General features: G+C 48.8%; 1 protein-coding gene across 3 annotated transcripts in view; it reads left to right on the forward strand.

The window, feature by feature from the left end:
- The window catches only part of plxna2 (plexin A2), a 129476-nt gene that overhangs the window by 51066 nt on the left and 64402 nt on the right, over window positions 1–14008 (forward strand). For all 3 annotated transcript variants that reach the window (XM_057040396.1, XM_057040397.1, XM_057040398.1), the window contains exon 4: window positions 6127–6261. In XM_057040396.1, the coding sequence (XP_056896376.1) occupies window positions 6127–6261 (135 nt within the window). The remainder of the gene's footprint in view (window positions 1–6126; window positions 6262–14008) is intronic.

The following is a 14008-nucleotide window of genomic DNA, read 5'->3' on the forward strand; positions in this document are numbered from 1 at the left end:
TATAGGCGGTCGTTGGTGTCTCGCTGACTAATTTGAGGGGAAAAGGTTGTGGCCATGACAATAATGAAGGATCCTTTCTGGAGGATTCGTCTGCTTCCCGTGTACAAACTCACTTCTGGGTGGAAACAGCTTCTCCACCCTGCCAGAGAGTCCCATTCTTGAGGGTCTTTGCTACCACATCCCTCCGTTCTGCTCCCTCGCTGAACCTTCCTGGCCTCCATCCAGCACCAGCTCGCCGGGCTCGTCAGTGTTTTAGCGTGCAGCTAAATATAGGTCTCGCATTGTGCTGCTCTGCTTAATACGAGTATTTGAGTTTATTAAAGTTGAGGCTTGAGCTCATCCCGCCGCAGAGCCCTAATGCCTGCTGCAGTCTTTGCGTTCTGTTTAGAGTTTGGGGGCCAAGAGGGGAAAGTGCTGATCTAATCATGTTCAGTTGTGTGAGTAATGTGGCCCAGAGAGATGGCAACATTACAGAACCAAAATAGACTAGATTGAGCCTTGGATGGAGCGGTTATGGAAACGGGCATGTGAGATTGGTCGTTAAGACTCGCTGAGCATCAGTTTGCTCTCATTATTCTCTGATACTCAACGCTGATAAAAAACAAATGTTCATTTTAATAGTTATCATTTGTGCTTTATCAGGACCGTACCGTCTGTTTCTGCCCAATCTGATGAGGAAGTAGTCATGCACGGGGGAGCGTTTGCATAAAGGGGACCCAAAGATTCCCTTCATGGAAACCATGCTATTGTGCACGGGCAAAAATGTGAAGCAACTGTCTGAGCCCCGCATAAAAGGGTTTTATGAGGCAATATTCCTCCTCTTCCTCCTCCACCTGACCACGAACGTTTGCAACCGGGTTCTCGTACCTTTTGTCCGATCCCTGTACCTCTCCATTTTGTTTCCTTGGTCCTCGTTTGCTGTCTTCCTGTCTGTCGACACGTTTCACTGCTCCATCACCGGAGAGACGCCGCTCTGGCCTCCGAGTCAGCCCGGTGGGAAGGGTCCTTCTGCACATATAAACAAACAGGCTAACAGATGCTTTACGCAAGCTTGGATTGTACAACAGGAACAAAAGAAAGCACACACACACACACACACACACACACACACACACGCACACACACAGCACATTTCTGCTCTCCACTTGCCACTGACACCAGAATTCTTCAGCCTGACACGGGTGATGGATTAGATGCGTTATCGAGGCAGAGAGGCTCCATGTTTTCTGCTGCTGCACCAAGAAACTTGGAGAATGGAGACACACACACACACACGCACACATGCACACAAACACACAGATACACACATGGAGGCAGCTGAATAGCCTGCACCCATTTCACCTGAAGAAATACAATAGCAGCCTGCTACATTTCAAGCCAGGTTTTCCAGACAGGTACGTGAACAGATAGAGATGCCGGCCTGGTTTGTACACGCTGTTCTGCCAATTGTCAGCTGCAGCCGGTTGATTTGGATCCGTCCGTGCGCGTGTGTGAAAGCGCCCATTTAGCTTCTGCATGCACCTTTCCTGCATCTTCCTCTCTCCTTAAACTGCAATAATAAGTCACAACATCAGTAACAAGGGTCCATTGAGCAGAAGCCCCCATAAGGAAATTATTCTTCACTAAATTAAGGTTTCATTTTATACCTAAATCAGATATTAGCAAATTAAACTGTAATTTATTTTGGTGTGCCAGAGCTTATGTGAAGGATATTTGGATATTCACGGATATTTGGAGCAGCTATTTATGAGGAGAGAAAGCAGGGAGAGTTGACACACGTTCAGTAACTGAACGTTAACTGAAGGTCAACTCCAGACGCTGAGTTTGGTCTCAGCAGCCATATTTTGATCATGTGAGCTTTAGCACGCTTCAGACGTGTAAACCTGCCTCACAAGTCCTGGCTGGATCCCCCAGACCTCCGTTTTTTTCTGTTGTGGTGACCCAGCTGGTCGACGAAGCCTCAGAGGAGCCTCCTCTTCTGTGTGTCTGGGAGAGGTCGCTGCATCCCAGAGACTAATCCAGTGTGTGGCGTCTCCCAGATAAGGCCGGAGCCTATCTCTTCCACATCCAAGACTGTTGAAGTGGATTAGTGCAGATGATACGTACAAGAAATCTGCCAGATAGGTCACTTAGCGGTTTAACATCCGCGCTCCATCCTGCTCTTCCTCTGCATGAATTCCTCATCCATGTAAGCATCAGGTTATTCCAGGGAACTTCCACCATCCTGTTCTGGAACGGGATGGAAGACCTTCAGTTTGGTTTCCTCTGCAAGTGCAAGGTGTTGTTTTGTGGTTTGGTGAAGGTGCAGGTTCTGCTGGGGCAGCTAACATAATGTTCACCCTCAGATGGACCCATATTGGCCTTGGCAGCCACATGTAAACACACGTATCCTGTTTCAGCAGCACAACCCTCGTCAAGGCTACGGCCAGAAAAAAAAACAACCTTTTCTTTTTTTTTTCAAATGTAATAGTTAGCGCTCAGGTAATAGTTAGCAGCTGCAGCCATTAAAGAAGAACTGTCTTTTTAATTGAAGCAGAAATGTTGGACAAATACGCAGACACATGGTGAAATGGAGTCAGAGGTCATCGCTCAGTGTTTTGCTTTCAGACTCTCTTCAGTTGCTTTGTTTGTCTTCATGATTGCCTTTAAATAGCCGGTCGCCCAACTTGTTTTGTCTCTGTCGCAAAGTGGGACTGGCCAATTTTGGAAGCTGCCTCAACAAGGCTTCCTGGACTTTTGTGTTCCGCTCCTGTCTCTGGCGAGCAGCATCCACAGAGCACTGCAAACACACTTTACATGCACCTTTACCTCAGAATTATTCACTGCTTTCGTTCACCAAATTGCTTCACAGGGACTCGCACGGTTTGCAGCCTGGAACCGTGTTGAAGGGACACCGATGGGAGAGGGAAAAAGGGGGGAAAGAGCAATTTGGACTGCAGCTTGGTCAATCTTCAAACAGTTTTCCAGGGTGCTTACATGCGCCGATCAAAAGCGCCACACTGGCAGAGGCCCTCGTAGCCGCGAGGGGAGGCCTCTGATGCCGCAGCCATGCTTCCCCTGCCGGCCGCCGCTTGGTGTCTGACCGGGTGCCGTGGCAACGTTGGTACAGAAGCAAACCCGTCTTTTATTTCCTGAACTGTGAAAATAAAAATTAAGCTTTCATCAGGAAAATTGTGCCAACCTTTTATTTTTTTCAGTAGGTAATCCAAATGTGGGAACCCATTTTTCCATTACAACTATCGTGTATGATCAATAAAAATCCAGCTTTGTCTCTGGTTTCCTCTGCATTCGGGCTTGTGGCTGCATTCTTTTGAAAAAGCAAAGAAACGGTGTAATTACATGAAGTGGTTTTGAGGCTTTATGTAAGAGAAGGATCGTCCCCCCTTTCTGTGTGACGCCTGGGGACTTTTTTCTTCTGTCTTCAGAGCTCAAGTCACCTCCGTGACTGTTCTCTGTACGTCTGGATGTGTTAGATACTTGAGTTTGTGATGTTGTTTTTCACGTCAGGACTACACTGTTCTCACAAATATTAACCACACAGGCCACGGCGCCCGCGGGGCACATGCAGAATGTTTTTCACCACGCTCGTCCATCTTCACTTTTCCCCACTTAGCTCAGCTGCAGCTTCCAGATGCTGCTGATACGGATACGCTGGCTATTCACTGAGCAAATACCAGACCAGAGCCAACCAGCAGCAGCTCTCGGGGGTTTGGGGGTCGTTTCTGCAGACAGGACCCTGTAAAAAAGAGGTCGGGACACCGTCAAAGGGGCGCGACCTGATAACTAATACAGGGTCAAATGTGGCACAGAAGGGATAGATTTGAGAGAGCAGCAACAGTAAAATGATGCTCAGGAAACGACGTTGGGGCCCGTCGCTAACTCAGGTGGTAGAATTTCAGCGTGGGAGTAAGACTGGGATGAGGTGAGAGGATTATTTTTGGCGCCGCAGCAGTCGTCCTAACTGTGCTTTCATAACCTCTCCCACGAGAGTGAGAGAAGGTGAAGTTCACACCTGTGTGACTTGTACCAACAGATTCTGATGCTGATCACATTAAGTGTGTATCCTGGGAATGAGCAGGGGCTCGGGGGGGTTTCCCAAAAACGTTCCTCTGTTTTACTCCTCGCTCCTCACCCACGCAGGGATAACCCCGCCCCTCTTCACGTTCAGCAGATCTAGTAACACGTGCACTTTTCTTCCTCTGTCTGTGTGAATCGACCACATTTTGCAAACTTTACACATACTGTAAAAAGCTGCTCCTGGATCTGTGCAGCAGCTGTGTCTGCAAAGGCTGCTACGTGCACAGTGGGATGTGTGGGCTGAATGTGGTGATTATGTCCTTTGTGAGAGCACAGAGCTTTTTTTTTTTTTTGAATGAACAATTGATATTCAATAAAGGCAAAGAACCAGACGGTGTTTGGGCCCTGGAAAATGGGCCCTTGGTTATTTACCGCTCAGTCAGAGTGAGTGTTTGCTTAACCGGAGAGTTAACTGTTTAGACTGGGTAACCTGGTTTGTTGTAGTGTGCAGAGCGTGACCGACGCTTGCACCGAGAGTGAAGGTTTGGTTCTGGACTTGCTCCATGCTTGAGCATGCGCTGCTGACTCAGTGTTGGTCTGCAGGCCCCCGACAGCGGTGGGGGCCTGTTCGATGGAGATCTGAATCAGACGAACCGCAGGCGTGCGGGGAAAAGGTCAGCGTATCTTGGGATCCCTCGTGGCTCTCTGATAGGGCACATATCACCGCACGTCAGAGCGCTCCACGGGTGTACGCGCACATACGCTGACACGCCGGCAAATGTGGTCATCCATAAAGCGCGGCGGCGAGCGGCCGGGCCGACACCGTCTCGCTCGCCGCCGCGCTTTATGGATGACCACATTTGCCGACGTCCCCCTCCACGCTGCGGATGAAGACTGGCACGGCCCCCACATCCTGCCCTCTCCCCTCCTACATATGGTTTTCACATATGTCTTCTTTTTGGTTGTTTGGATTAGCCTGCCAAGGTCGGACGTAGGTCAGCCTTGGGAGGCTCAACCACTTTGAGCTCTGGCCCTTGACGCTGCCGCCTGCTGTCATGTTCTCAGCTCACCCTGGAGCCTAAGAGGCAAAGCTGGGGGGGGGGCTTCGCGTGTAGCCTTTCCCCCAACATCCTGCAAGTCGACATACATTGAGGCGAACCGGCACGCACGCTCGCTGACACGGCCTCCCGGTCGATCTTTTTATTTTTTGATGGACGTATGACCTTGACTCTCCCCTCTGTGATGTGGGAGCCCGGCTGCTCTTTGGTGTTGTCAACATTTGAATAGACAGATGAATGTTTGGGTGGAGAGGTGCAGGCGCAGATGGACAGATGATAGAGCCATCAGCTTCCCTGGGTGGAGTCGGCTCCACTGACGTGACATCACGGAGACATCTCTCACGCCCAGCCTCGGAGAACTGCCCCTGCCCCTCCAGATTTACTGCACAGGTTATATATTAGTCCAGCAGGGTCTGGTGCATAAAGAAGGAGGGCTGACACGGGCCCGTTGGGGTCAGGCGGGGAGTCACCATCCTCCTATAAGTCATGAGAACATCTCTCCTGTGCTTTTGTAGTTGGTTGTGTTGGCGTCAAGTTCAAAGTTTCAGCGAGGAAATCCATTTTTCATCAGGAGAATGAGAAAAGCAAAACAGAGCTAAGGTTTCACAGAGGTCTAATAATACCGGCGGATAATTCTAAACAGTTGTTGTAACCCCATCCTGCATGAAACCACGGGGCGCTGACGTTCGCTTCACAACATGAAATAATATATGTCCCACGCAGGGTCACGTGTCCACGTGATGATTCCTGTTTGTGTTTCATGCTAATGAATCCACACACCGGCGGGAATGCGCTGCCGTCATTTACAGGTTTAAATGGTCGTTCCCATGCAAATGTCAGAGCCACGGAGGAGATTTTTGTGTCTTTTTTGGTCTGAACCTCCCTCGTGTAACATTTCCTCCCTCGCGAATTTACAGGCAGGTAAACGACGACGACGTGGATCGTTTATTTGACCCGTCTGCCGTCCCTGCCAATCATTCTTCATCCGACTTCCCTCCCTGCCGTCGGATTCTTATAAATAACTGACCTGTTTGTGTTTGTCTTTCCTCAGATTCGCGTCGACGGCCCTCCTCACGGCGGCGTCCAGTATGAGACCATGTCCGTCATCAAAGATGGGAGCCCGGTCCTGAGAGACATGGCCTTCTCCCTCGACCGCAACTACCTTTACGTTATGTCGGAGAGACAGGTACGTTATAAACGCCGCGTGTGTGTCTGCGGAGTGAAGGTGCGCTTAATTGTCAAGAAAAATGTGAACGCTAGCAGGCATTAAAGATGGCCCACCTCTTAACATCAGCACCACCGCCACCCTCTGTTAGCTATAAATAACCTGGGCGGCTCTGCGGGGGGGTTGTGACAGCCCTTGATAATGAAGAAGAACAATAAGGGCAAGGAGAAGGAAAAAAGAAGGAAAACAAGGTAGCGGGAGAAAGAGAGAGATGACGGCGGCTTGGCTGATGTAAGTGCACAAAAGTGATGAGGAAACGTGGAGACAGCTGCAGGAGGGCATGACTTAAAGAGAGACGCAGAGACAAAGAGACATATAGTGCAAGGTCATCTTCCCATTTCTAATGAAGTGACACAGCACTGCGGGCGGGTGGGAAGCAGCTGATCGCCGTCAATGCCGCTGACGAAGGCGGGGAGGGCAGGCCAGGTTGGAAGAGAGGAGCACAAGGACAGAGTGGAGGTGATCGGAGATGAAAGGATAGAAGAAGAGAGGAGGAGCAGCTGTGGGCGAGCGTGGCGGCGCGGTGATCCATAGAGACGCAGCGCATGCGAGGCTGTCAGGGCGAGGTGATAGATTGTCGTCCTCTGTCCTTATCTCTGCTTTTAACACACTCAACAACCGAGCGTGCGGAGCGTGCAGAGCTCCCAGGTTCGGAGCCGTGAGGGTGGCACGGCGCAGTTGTAGAGCCGAACGCAGCACAAACCGCATCATGTGACGCAGGAGGGGTGGCGTTTTTCACCTGTGATTGACAGGCATCTTCTGCCTGACGTCCATGGGAGCACACATCTGCTCCACAGCAGTGTGAAGCACATCCAGGCTGTTTCAGCTCATTTCTCTTCTCTTTTTCTCCTCCGTCTGGCTATAAAAAAAACTGTTAAAGAGGTTCTCAGTTTCATCCAGACTTTGCTGTGAGACTAAAAATATAACCATGTGAAATACAACCTCACTAATAATTCTCAACATCAGCCAGTGTTGAAACTTAGCACGACGTTTTGTACGGCAGAAAAAAAATCTGCAAACGGCTCCTGATAGTTTTCGTGTGTGTAAAACTGAGAACGTTGACATTTATGCAACCCCAAAAAGAAGAGTCTGGGGTCTGTTTCCCATATTTACGGACCTTTATTGCCGATTATTCTGCAGATAAAACGAGCACTTGATGTTGACTACATTACCGGCCGGCATCAGAATGAGAAGCGGTGCTGCTGCTTTCTATTAGCATTCAGCTCGTAGACTCTTGTGTTTTGCTCTCCAGGGGTCGGGGGATTCAAACAGACAGACGTTCGCTCATGCACGCACAGACTCTGCGCGGATGTTACCCTGCATGTTGAAGGGTACCACTCAGAGTCCCCCAGCAGAGTAATAGGGTTGGGTTTAGTCCGGTCAAACACGCTTGTGCCAGTTCTTTGGTGCGTTTCCTCACTAGCATATATATAGTTAGCATTTTAGCTACCCTTCGTCAAAGGAGCCCTTTCACCTTAGCATTTGGTCGATCTGTTTGACCTTTTATCTCACCGTTAGCCTAAATGTCACCTCAAGCTATACACGAGGCCCGGGATGCCGCGAAAGCCATCTTCTTTGTTTCCAAGTGTCAGATTGATCTTTAGGACAGGCTGCGTGATGTGAGACCATAAGGACGAAGGCGGGAGATTTTCGGAATAAAGGAGGGCAGATTTGGCTCCAGTTGCATTTCCTCCTCTGAGCAACAAAGAGGCCCTCTGTGTTTGGCACAGTGGGAATACAGTGAGACCAAGAGGGAGACAGACAGACCCTGAGTGAGAGCAGCAGACACAGACCGGGGAGAGGAGAGCAATATTTGCACAGCGAGGCCGCGCTCCACAGTCTGGGCTCGCTCTCTCGCTCGCTCTCTCGCTCGCTCTCTCCGGTCCTCACACCTGTCTGTGTGTTGTGGCGAAGCCGCGAATGGTGGGATGTGTGAGTTCACGCACAAACACAAACATGTAGACAGGCTCTGGGGCACATGCTCCCTCGCTTGTCATTTGCATACAAATCTGCATAATGCTCGCTCGCCCGCCTGTACACTCACACATGCAAAAAATAGAATTATAGACGCTCACATTCTGCCAGTCACTATTCAAATGAAATCCTCATAATGCTTCCAGAGGCTTTTCATCTTGACTTTTCCTCTCAAGCACATGCAGGACATATAGATTACACCTATTCTGTATGGATAGAAATTTCACTGCCTACCACATGTGATCCATCAGTGGGGGAGAACTTTCAGCTCCCTCCCCGTCCTTTTGTTTCTTTCTTCCATTCCCAATGACCCTGAAAGATATTTAATAGCTCGCTCTTTCATGTGTGATCTGTGGTGCCGCCGTGTAAAAGTGCACTTTTGTTTTTTGGATGTAACGACAATAGCAGCCGCCATATTAATGATGTGGTAAGATTGACCCAGTGTGAGGCAGCGCACTGGAACTGATGAAAAGACCTGGCTCGCTGAGTTTTTCTTATGCAAGAGCATTGTGTGTGTGTGTGTGTGTGTGTTTGTGTGTGTGTGTGTGTGTGTGTGTGTGTGTGTGTGTGTTAGGAGAGGGTGCTTTATCTTTACTGACAACCCTGAAATACAAAGTCTAACAAGAGATTTTCATTTTCAGGGTTTTTATTCTTTTCCCAGATGTTAATATTTCCTTTCAGGCACCGAGAAATGACGTTGTTTCCGCTTGTCTCAGGACATCTCGCCATCCTCTTGTTGGTCTTGTGATTTCAAATCGTGATTCAAGCGAGCTGGCTCCTTCTCCTCTGTACGTGCATCACACATTCTATATAAAGACCAGTAATGCAGCCATTCAGTCCATGATTGGGTCAGAACGCCAGTGGTGGGAAGACAAAGGTCACGGCTGTTTTGGGAGGTTCAGTGAAGCTGCCTTCCAGACACATCTACTCTGGTTTTCCTCTCTTCTTCTTTAGCTGTCTGCCTCACGTGAACACCAAACACCTCACTGCCTTTAATATTGCATCAAAAGCAGCAGATTTCAAACTGAATTGCACATCTTGCTCTGCTGTAACAAAGCAGACCCGGTAGGCTCTGCGTAGCGTGTTCCCGGGTCTTTCAGGGGTGGCTTTAACCTTCTTTGCCTCCCATCCCTTTGGCCAGGCGGTGCTGCTGCTGTTCCAGGTCTAATGAAACAGGTAGGAGGATTATTCATGTGTGAGTAGCAGCTGGAGCCGAGCGAACCCGCCGCTGCTCCGCATGCAAATGCAACCGCTCGGACCTGCAGTGACTGCGGGATGTCTTTCTCTTTCGACATGCACGAGAAGGATTCTGTCCAGTCCCGTATTGTGGTTCGTTTGCTGCACAAGTTTCCCAGAAGCCGGGGCGACACAGAGACGCGGGTGACGCTGCGGCCTTGAGCGCCACCCTTTCTCTTTGTCGCCAGTTTATCAACGCAATGCAGTACACAAGGATAAATAGCAGCAACTGCTGCAGAATGGAACTGGGGTCTTCGGGGGCCTGGATTATCAACGTTGTTAGGAGGTCTCGCTCGTTTCCTTTGTGTGTTTTCGCTGTTATGGCCGCCGGCACCCAGCAGCCGCTCTCATCACACACAGAGGAGAAGCAGCGACGGCGCTGTGGCGGCGGCTTTGGTCAGTGGCCAGTATCTAGAAACCAGCCTATCATGTATTATTCATGTGGAACAATCAGGATTTAACATCTGAAAGAGTTCTGAAGTGATACCTATGGCGCGGCCTTGAAGAACGGTTTCTAAACACTTGAAAAAACGAGACAAAAACTCCATAAAAGGGTGGCGTTGTTTCCCCCAGGTTTTAATCAAATCCCAAGAAAAGACGCAGGTGTTGACTTTGTAATGGAGATTGGGCTTTGTGTTGTTTTATAGCTCTCACATCAGCACCGAATAGCCTTCAAGAATTAATGGGGAATAGTGACCTTTTAATTACCAGTGCTTTATAAGCATGAGTGTGAAATTCTTGCTAGCATGACCAACTGAGGGACACTGAGCTGCCTTGTTAAACACAGCCCTGTCTTTCATGGCCTCCCCCCACAGAGGTGTTCAGCCATGTGCTGCTGTCACTCTCCACTACACCCTCAGCTCTTTAGCAAACATTAAATCCCATCAGCCTTCCTCCCTCGCCCAGCTCCATGTATGGAACAGCAACATTACAGCCTTCAGATTATCAGGGAAAAAAAGACCTTTTCTCCAATCCTCGCAATTTCTTTCAGGTGCTCAGCTGTGAAATTTGAAATTCATGCATGGCTTCTTGCTTCTCTTTTTGAAGCTTTTTTGTATTGTATGAGGTCTTTTCTGGAGTCCTTTCCCTTGGAGTTTTCTGGTTATCCTTCCTCTTTATCCCCAGAACCTTTGTTTGGCTGCTGTGGTCAGATTGGGAGGAAATGGGTTCAGTGGTTATCGAGACTGGGGGAAATGGGATCCATTCACACCTCGTACTTTCTTAGATTAGCTGACATGCTACTCGCTCCTCATTATGCAGGACTTGGGTGTGTGTGACGCACTGATTCCACGTGTTAATGGCTGAGGATACAGCATTACAGCACACAGCAGTACAGCCATCATGCTGTTCCCAGCGTGTGTTGGAAAGTCTTTTGTTTTCCAGATTTAATGTGCGCATCCCTCAAAACAAGCAGATTGTGCAGGCACGTGTCCAGACGTCCGTACACAAAATGCTAACCTTTGTAATTGCAGAGGGTTTCATTCTTCCCTAATATGTTCTCTCCCTTCAGAAGAGAGGGAGGAGATGTAGGTCAGCGTGAACCGAATCAAAACACGGAGAGATTCAGGTGCTGCACCAAACAGTCAAACTCAGCCTGAGCTCAAAGAAGCTGGAAAAAAGAGAACGGAACATTCTGGTCAGGAAGGGGCGCTGACTGGGTGTTGTCTTGTTCTTCATTGACGCTCCTCTGGTCTGACCTTTGACCCCCCCTCTTTAGCATGTTCAGTAATCTTCCCGTCAGTTTGGTCGGTGCCTGCCACGACTCAGAGGACAAATAGAGGTAGGTTCTCCACACGGGAGCGATCTGTCTTCAGCTTCATCGACCCACAGGAGGACCCGGTCGGGACGCCTCTCCTCCTCGGATAATTTCCAAATTAAAAGGACTAATTATAACCAAGTGGAGCTCGTGAGTGTGGCCATCAGACCAGTTTATCACCACACACCAGCCAAGCGCCTCAGTGGCATCAGTCACCCAGCAGATGTTGGTGCTGATGGATCGGCCATCACGTTTAATCCGGGGCGTGAGTGTGGCCGAGGGGGGGGGGTCATGTGTTGGGCTGAGGGCCAGTAAATCAATGGCACACCTTTTCCTCATAAATGGAAAAGGAGGGCAGCTCTGGAGCCGGAGACTGTGACATCTGCTTGTATTGACACCTGGACAAATTAGGATAAATTCTCCTGTCGATATGAACTTCCCGTCTTATTGATGAGGCCGTTTGGCTTTTCACTCAGGCGTCACTTTTACCAGCCAGAGACCTGTCCAACGCTCTTATTCCGGATAAGATAGACGTGTTTTCCTAGGCTTAGCTCACCCGCTAAAATACTGATTATTGGGTTATGTTTTAAGTTGTGTGTGTTGGGAACTGCATCTTCTGGAAACAGAGATTTCTCCTCACAGTTGACGGGTTTAAATTAAGAGCTTCTTTTGATTTATTGCGAATGAGCTCAAGGTTGTTTTCGTGGACTCTTTTGGCATCGGGGGGTTGTGGGAAGTTCGGGGTCTGGCTCAGACTGACCCTCAAGGTGAAGGGGGTCATTCTGCGTCCAACCCAAGTTCTTTGGCCTCCATCTGCTCGTCCACTAGAAGTCTTCTCCTTCTCTTGGTGAGCATGTATCCTTCCTCCTTCAGCTGTGTTCCATCTGTGTTTCATACACATGTGATCCTCAGCTCTGTTTGGTCCCCAGTGCTAGCCCCCCTAACAAAGGCTCCTCATTTGCATGAGTCCCTGAGCAGGAATTGTTAATTGACTTAAGCCTGGATTAGTGTTAATCAGGTTTTGTGCCCTGGAACCACTGGCCATTCCTAACCTCATTATTTGATAGCAGCACACGTCCTGTCAGCTCCCATCAAGCTGTTAATTAGTTGAAGCCCGTGCACCCAGGTCCCTGCCTAAAACCCATCTACCTCCCCTTTAACGTCAATGTCAACCCCCACCTCAACCTTCACACCCAGGTTCAGCTTCACACACGTGGTGGAGGTTCATCAAGGTTCAGTCCTGACAGGGTTTTTTGGATGTTATTTTAGATTTAATTGCTGTCAGAATTGCTGCCAAAATGAGCAGGAATCACAAAAGATGGAGCATTAAAGGGTGCAGATCGCTGAATTACTCAGATCTTCCAGCACCGAGGTGGATGCAGCCAGTGACGTCGCTCTGGATTATTTTCTGGTCCTGCACTAAAATAACATGTTGGTGACATTTGTGTCTGCCCTACATGTGTTGCACATGAGCCCCATCAGTCTGAGACAGTGGACGGGAAAGAGAATGAGAGGAAGTGAGGACGGATTCCCAGGGAGTTGCACTCTGGAGGGAATCTGGAGGGATTGTTTCCATTTTTCATAACTTTAGCCTTGGAGACACCCTGGAGGTTGTTATTGCTGCAGAATAAGATGGATGGACAGGAGATGGAATCATTCGCTGCAACAGGAAGCTGTCGGTAAACAAAGCACACGTATTCTGACAGCCGCTGCAGGTGAAACAGGTTCCACAGAGGGGGGGGATCGCTTGGTGAAAACATGCCAGCACGTCCTTAAACACCAGCTGAAAACTCACATCCACCTTGACACCCCCCCAAAGGTCTCACCGGTCACCTGACATAATATGGGATAATGAGGAAAATGATACCCGGTTCTGAGACCCTCTGACCCGCTGACATTTCTGTCTCGCGCTGTCTGCTCCATCCCAGAGTTTAACATTGAGAAACCATGAGAAAAAACCTTCAGGTTGGAGTGACAGTGGGGGAATAAAATGGTATTATAACTTTAATAAAATTATTTGAAGATAATCAAAGATCTGCACGATCTAGGAACTGAGACCATTTCAGCTATTCACTCCGATTTATGGCAATTGAACGTCAAAGTCACCCCGAAATTACACTTTTCATGTGGTGTAATGAGCAGAAAAATCTATAGTGTGAATTCTAAACCCAAAAATAAGAGCCTAGCTTACCACAATCATTATCATTAGTATAAAAAGTCATTCAATTTGAGAAGTCTGGCTTTTGCAGTGCCGTGTGAGCTTGTGAGCCAGAGGACGAGTCCAGAGCCACCCTGCCAGAATAATCAGCTCTGTAATTAAGAGCTGTGAGTGTGTCGACTGTCTTCATAAAACCCCTCGTCTCTCTTTCTGTCTCTTTCACTCTGGCTGTCTGTCTGCCTCCCTCCCTCCATAATGGCACAGCATTTGTCTGTTTCCTCCCCGCGACTATGCCGAATGCTCATGACATTTATTGTGAAACTAATGGCGGCGCTTCACTTCACCTAATTGTAGGCTTTAATTGCAATAATTATTTACAAGCCTAATTAGAGCCTAGGAAGTGTCAGGGACAAACATGAGTGCTAGTTGAAGGAATCGCAACAGTGTTTGTCAGGAGCCAAGCGAAGAGTGAAGTGAATAGAGTGACAGTGTTTCCTTCCTAATTGGAGAGTCTCGCTGCCTCACACTCACTTCTTTTTTCTGTCTCTTTGTGTGTTTGTTGAATGGATTCCTCCTTGACGCTG

Source organism: Takifugu flavidus, chromosome 8, assembly GCF_003711565.1.
Source record: "Takifugu flavidus isolate HTHZ2018 chromosome 8, ASM371156v2, whole genome shotgun sequence".
In the NCBI taxonomy this organism is placed as follows: domain Eukaryota; kingdom Metazoa; phylum Chordata; class Actinopteri; order Tetraodontiformes; family Tetraodontidae; genus Takifugu; species Takifugu flavidus.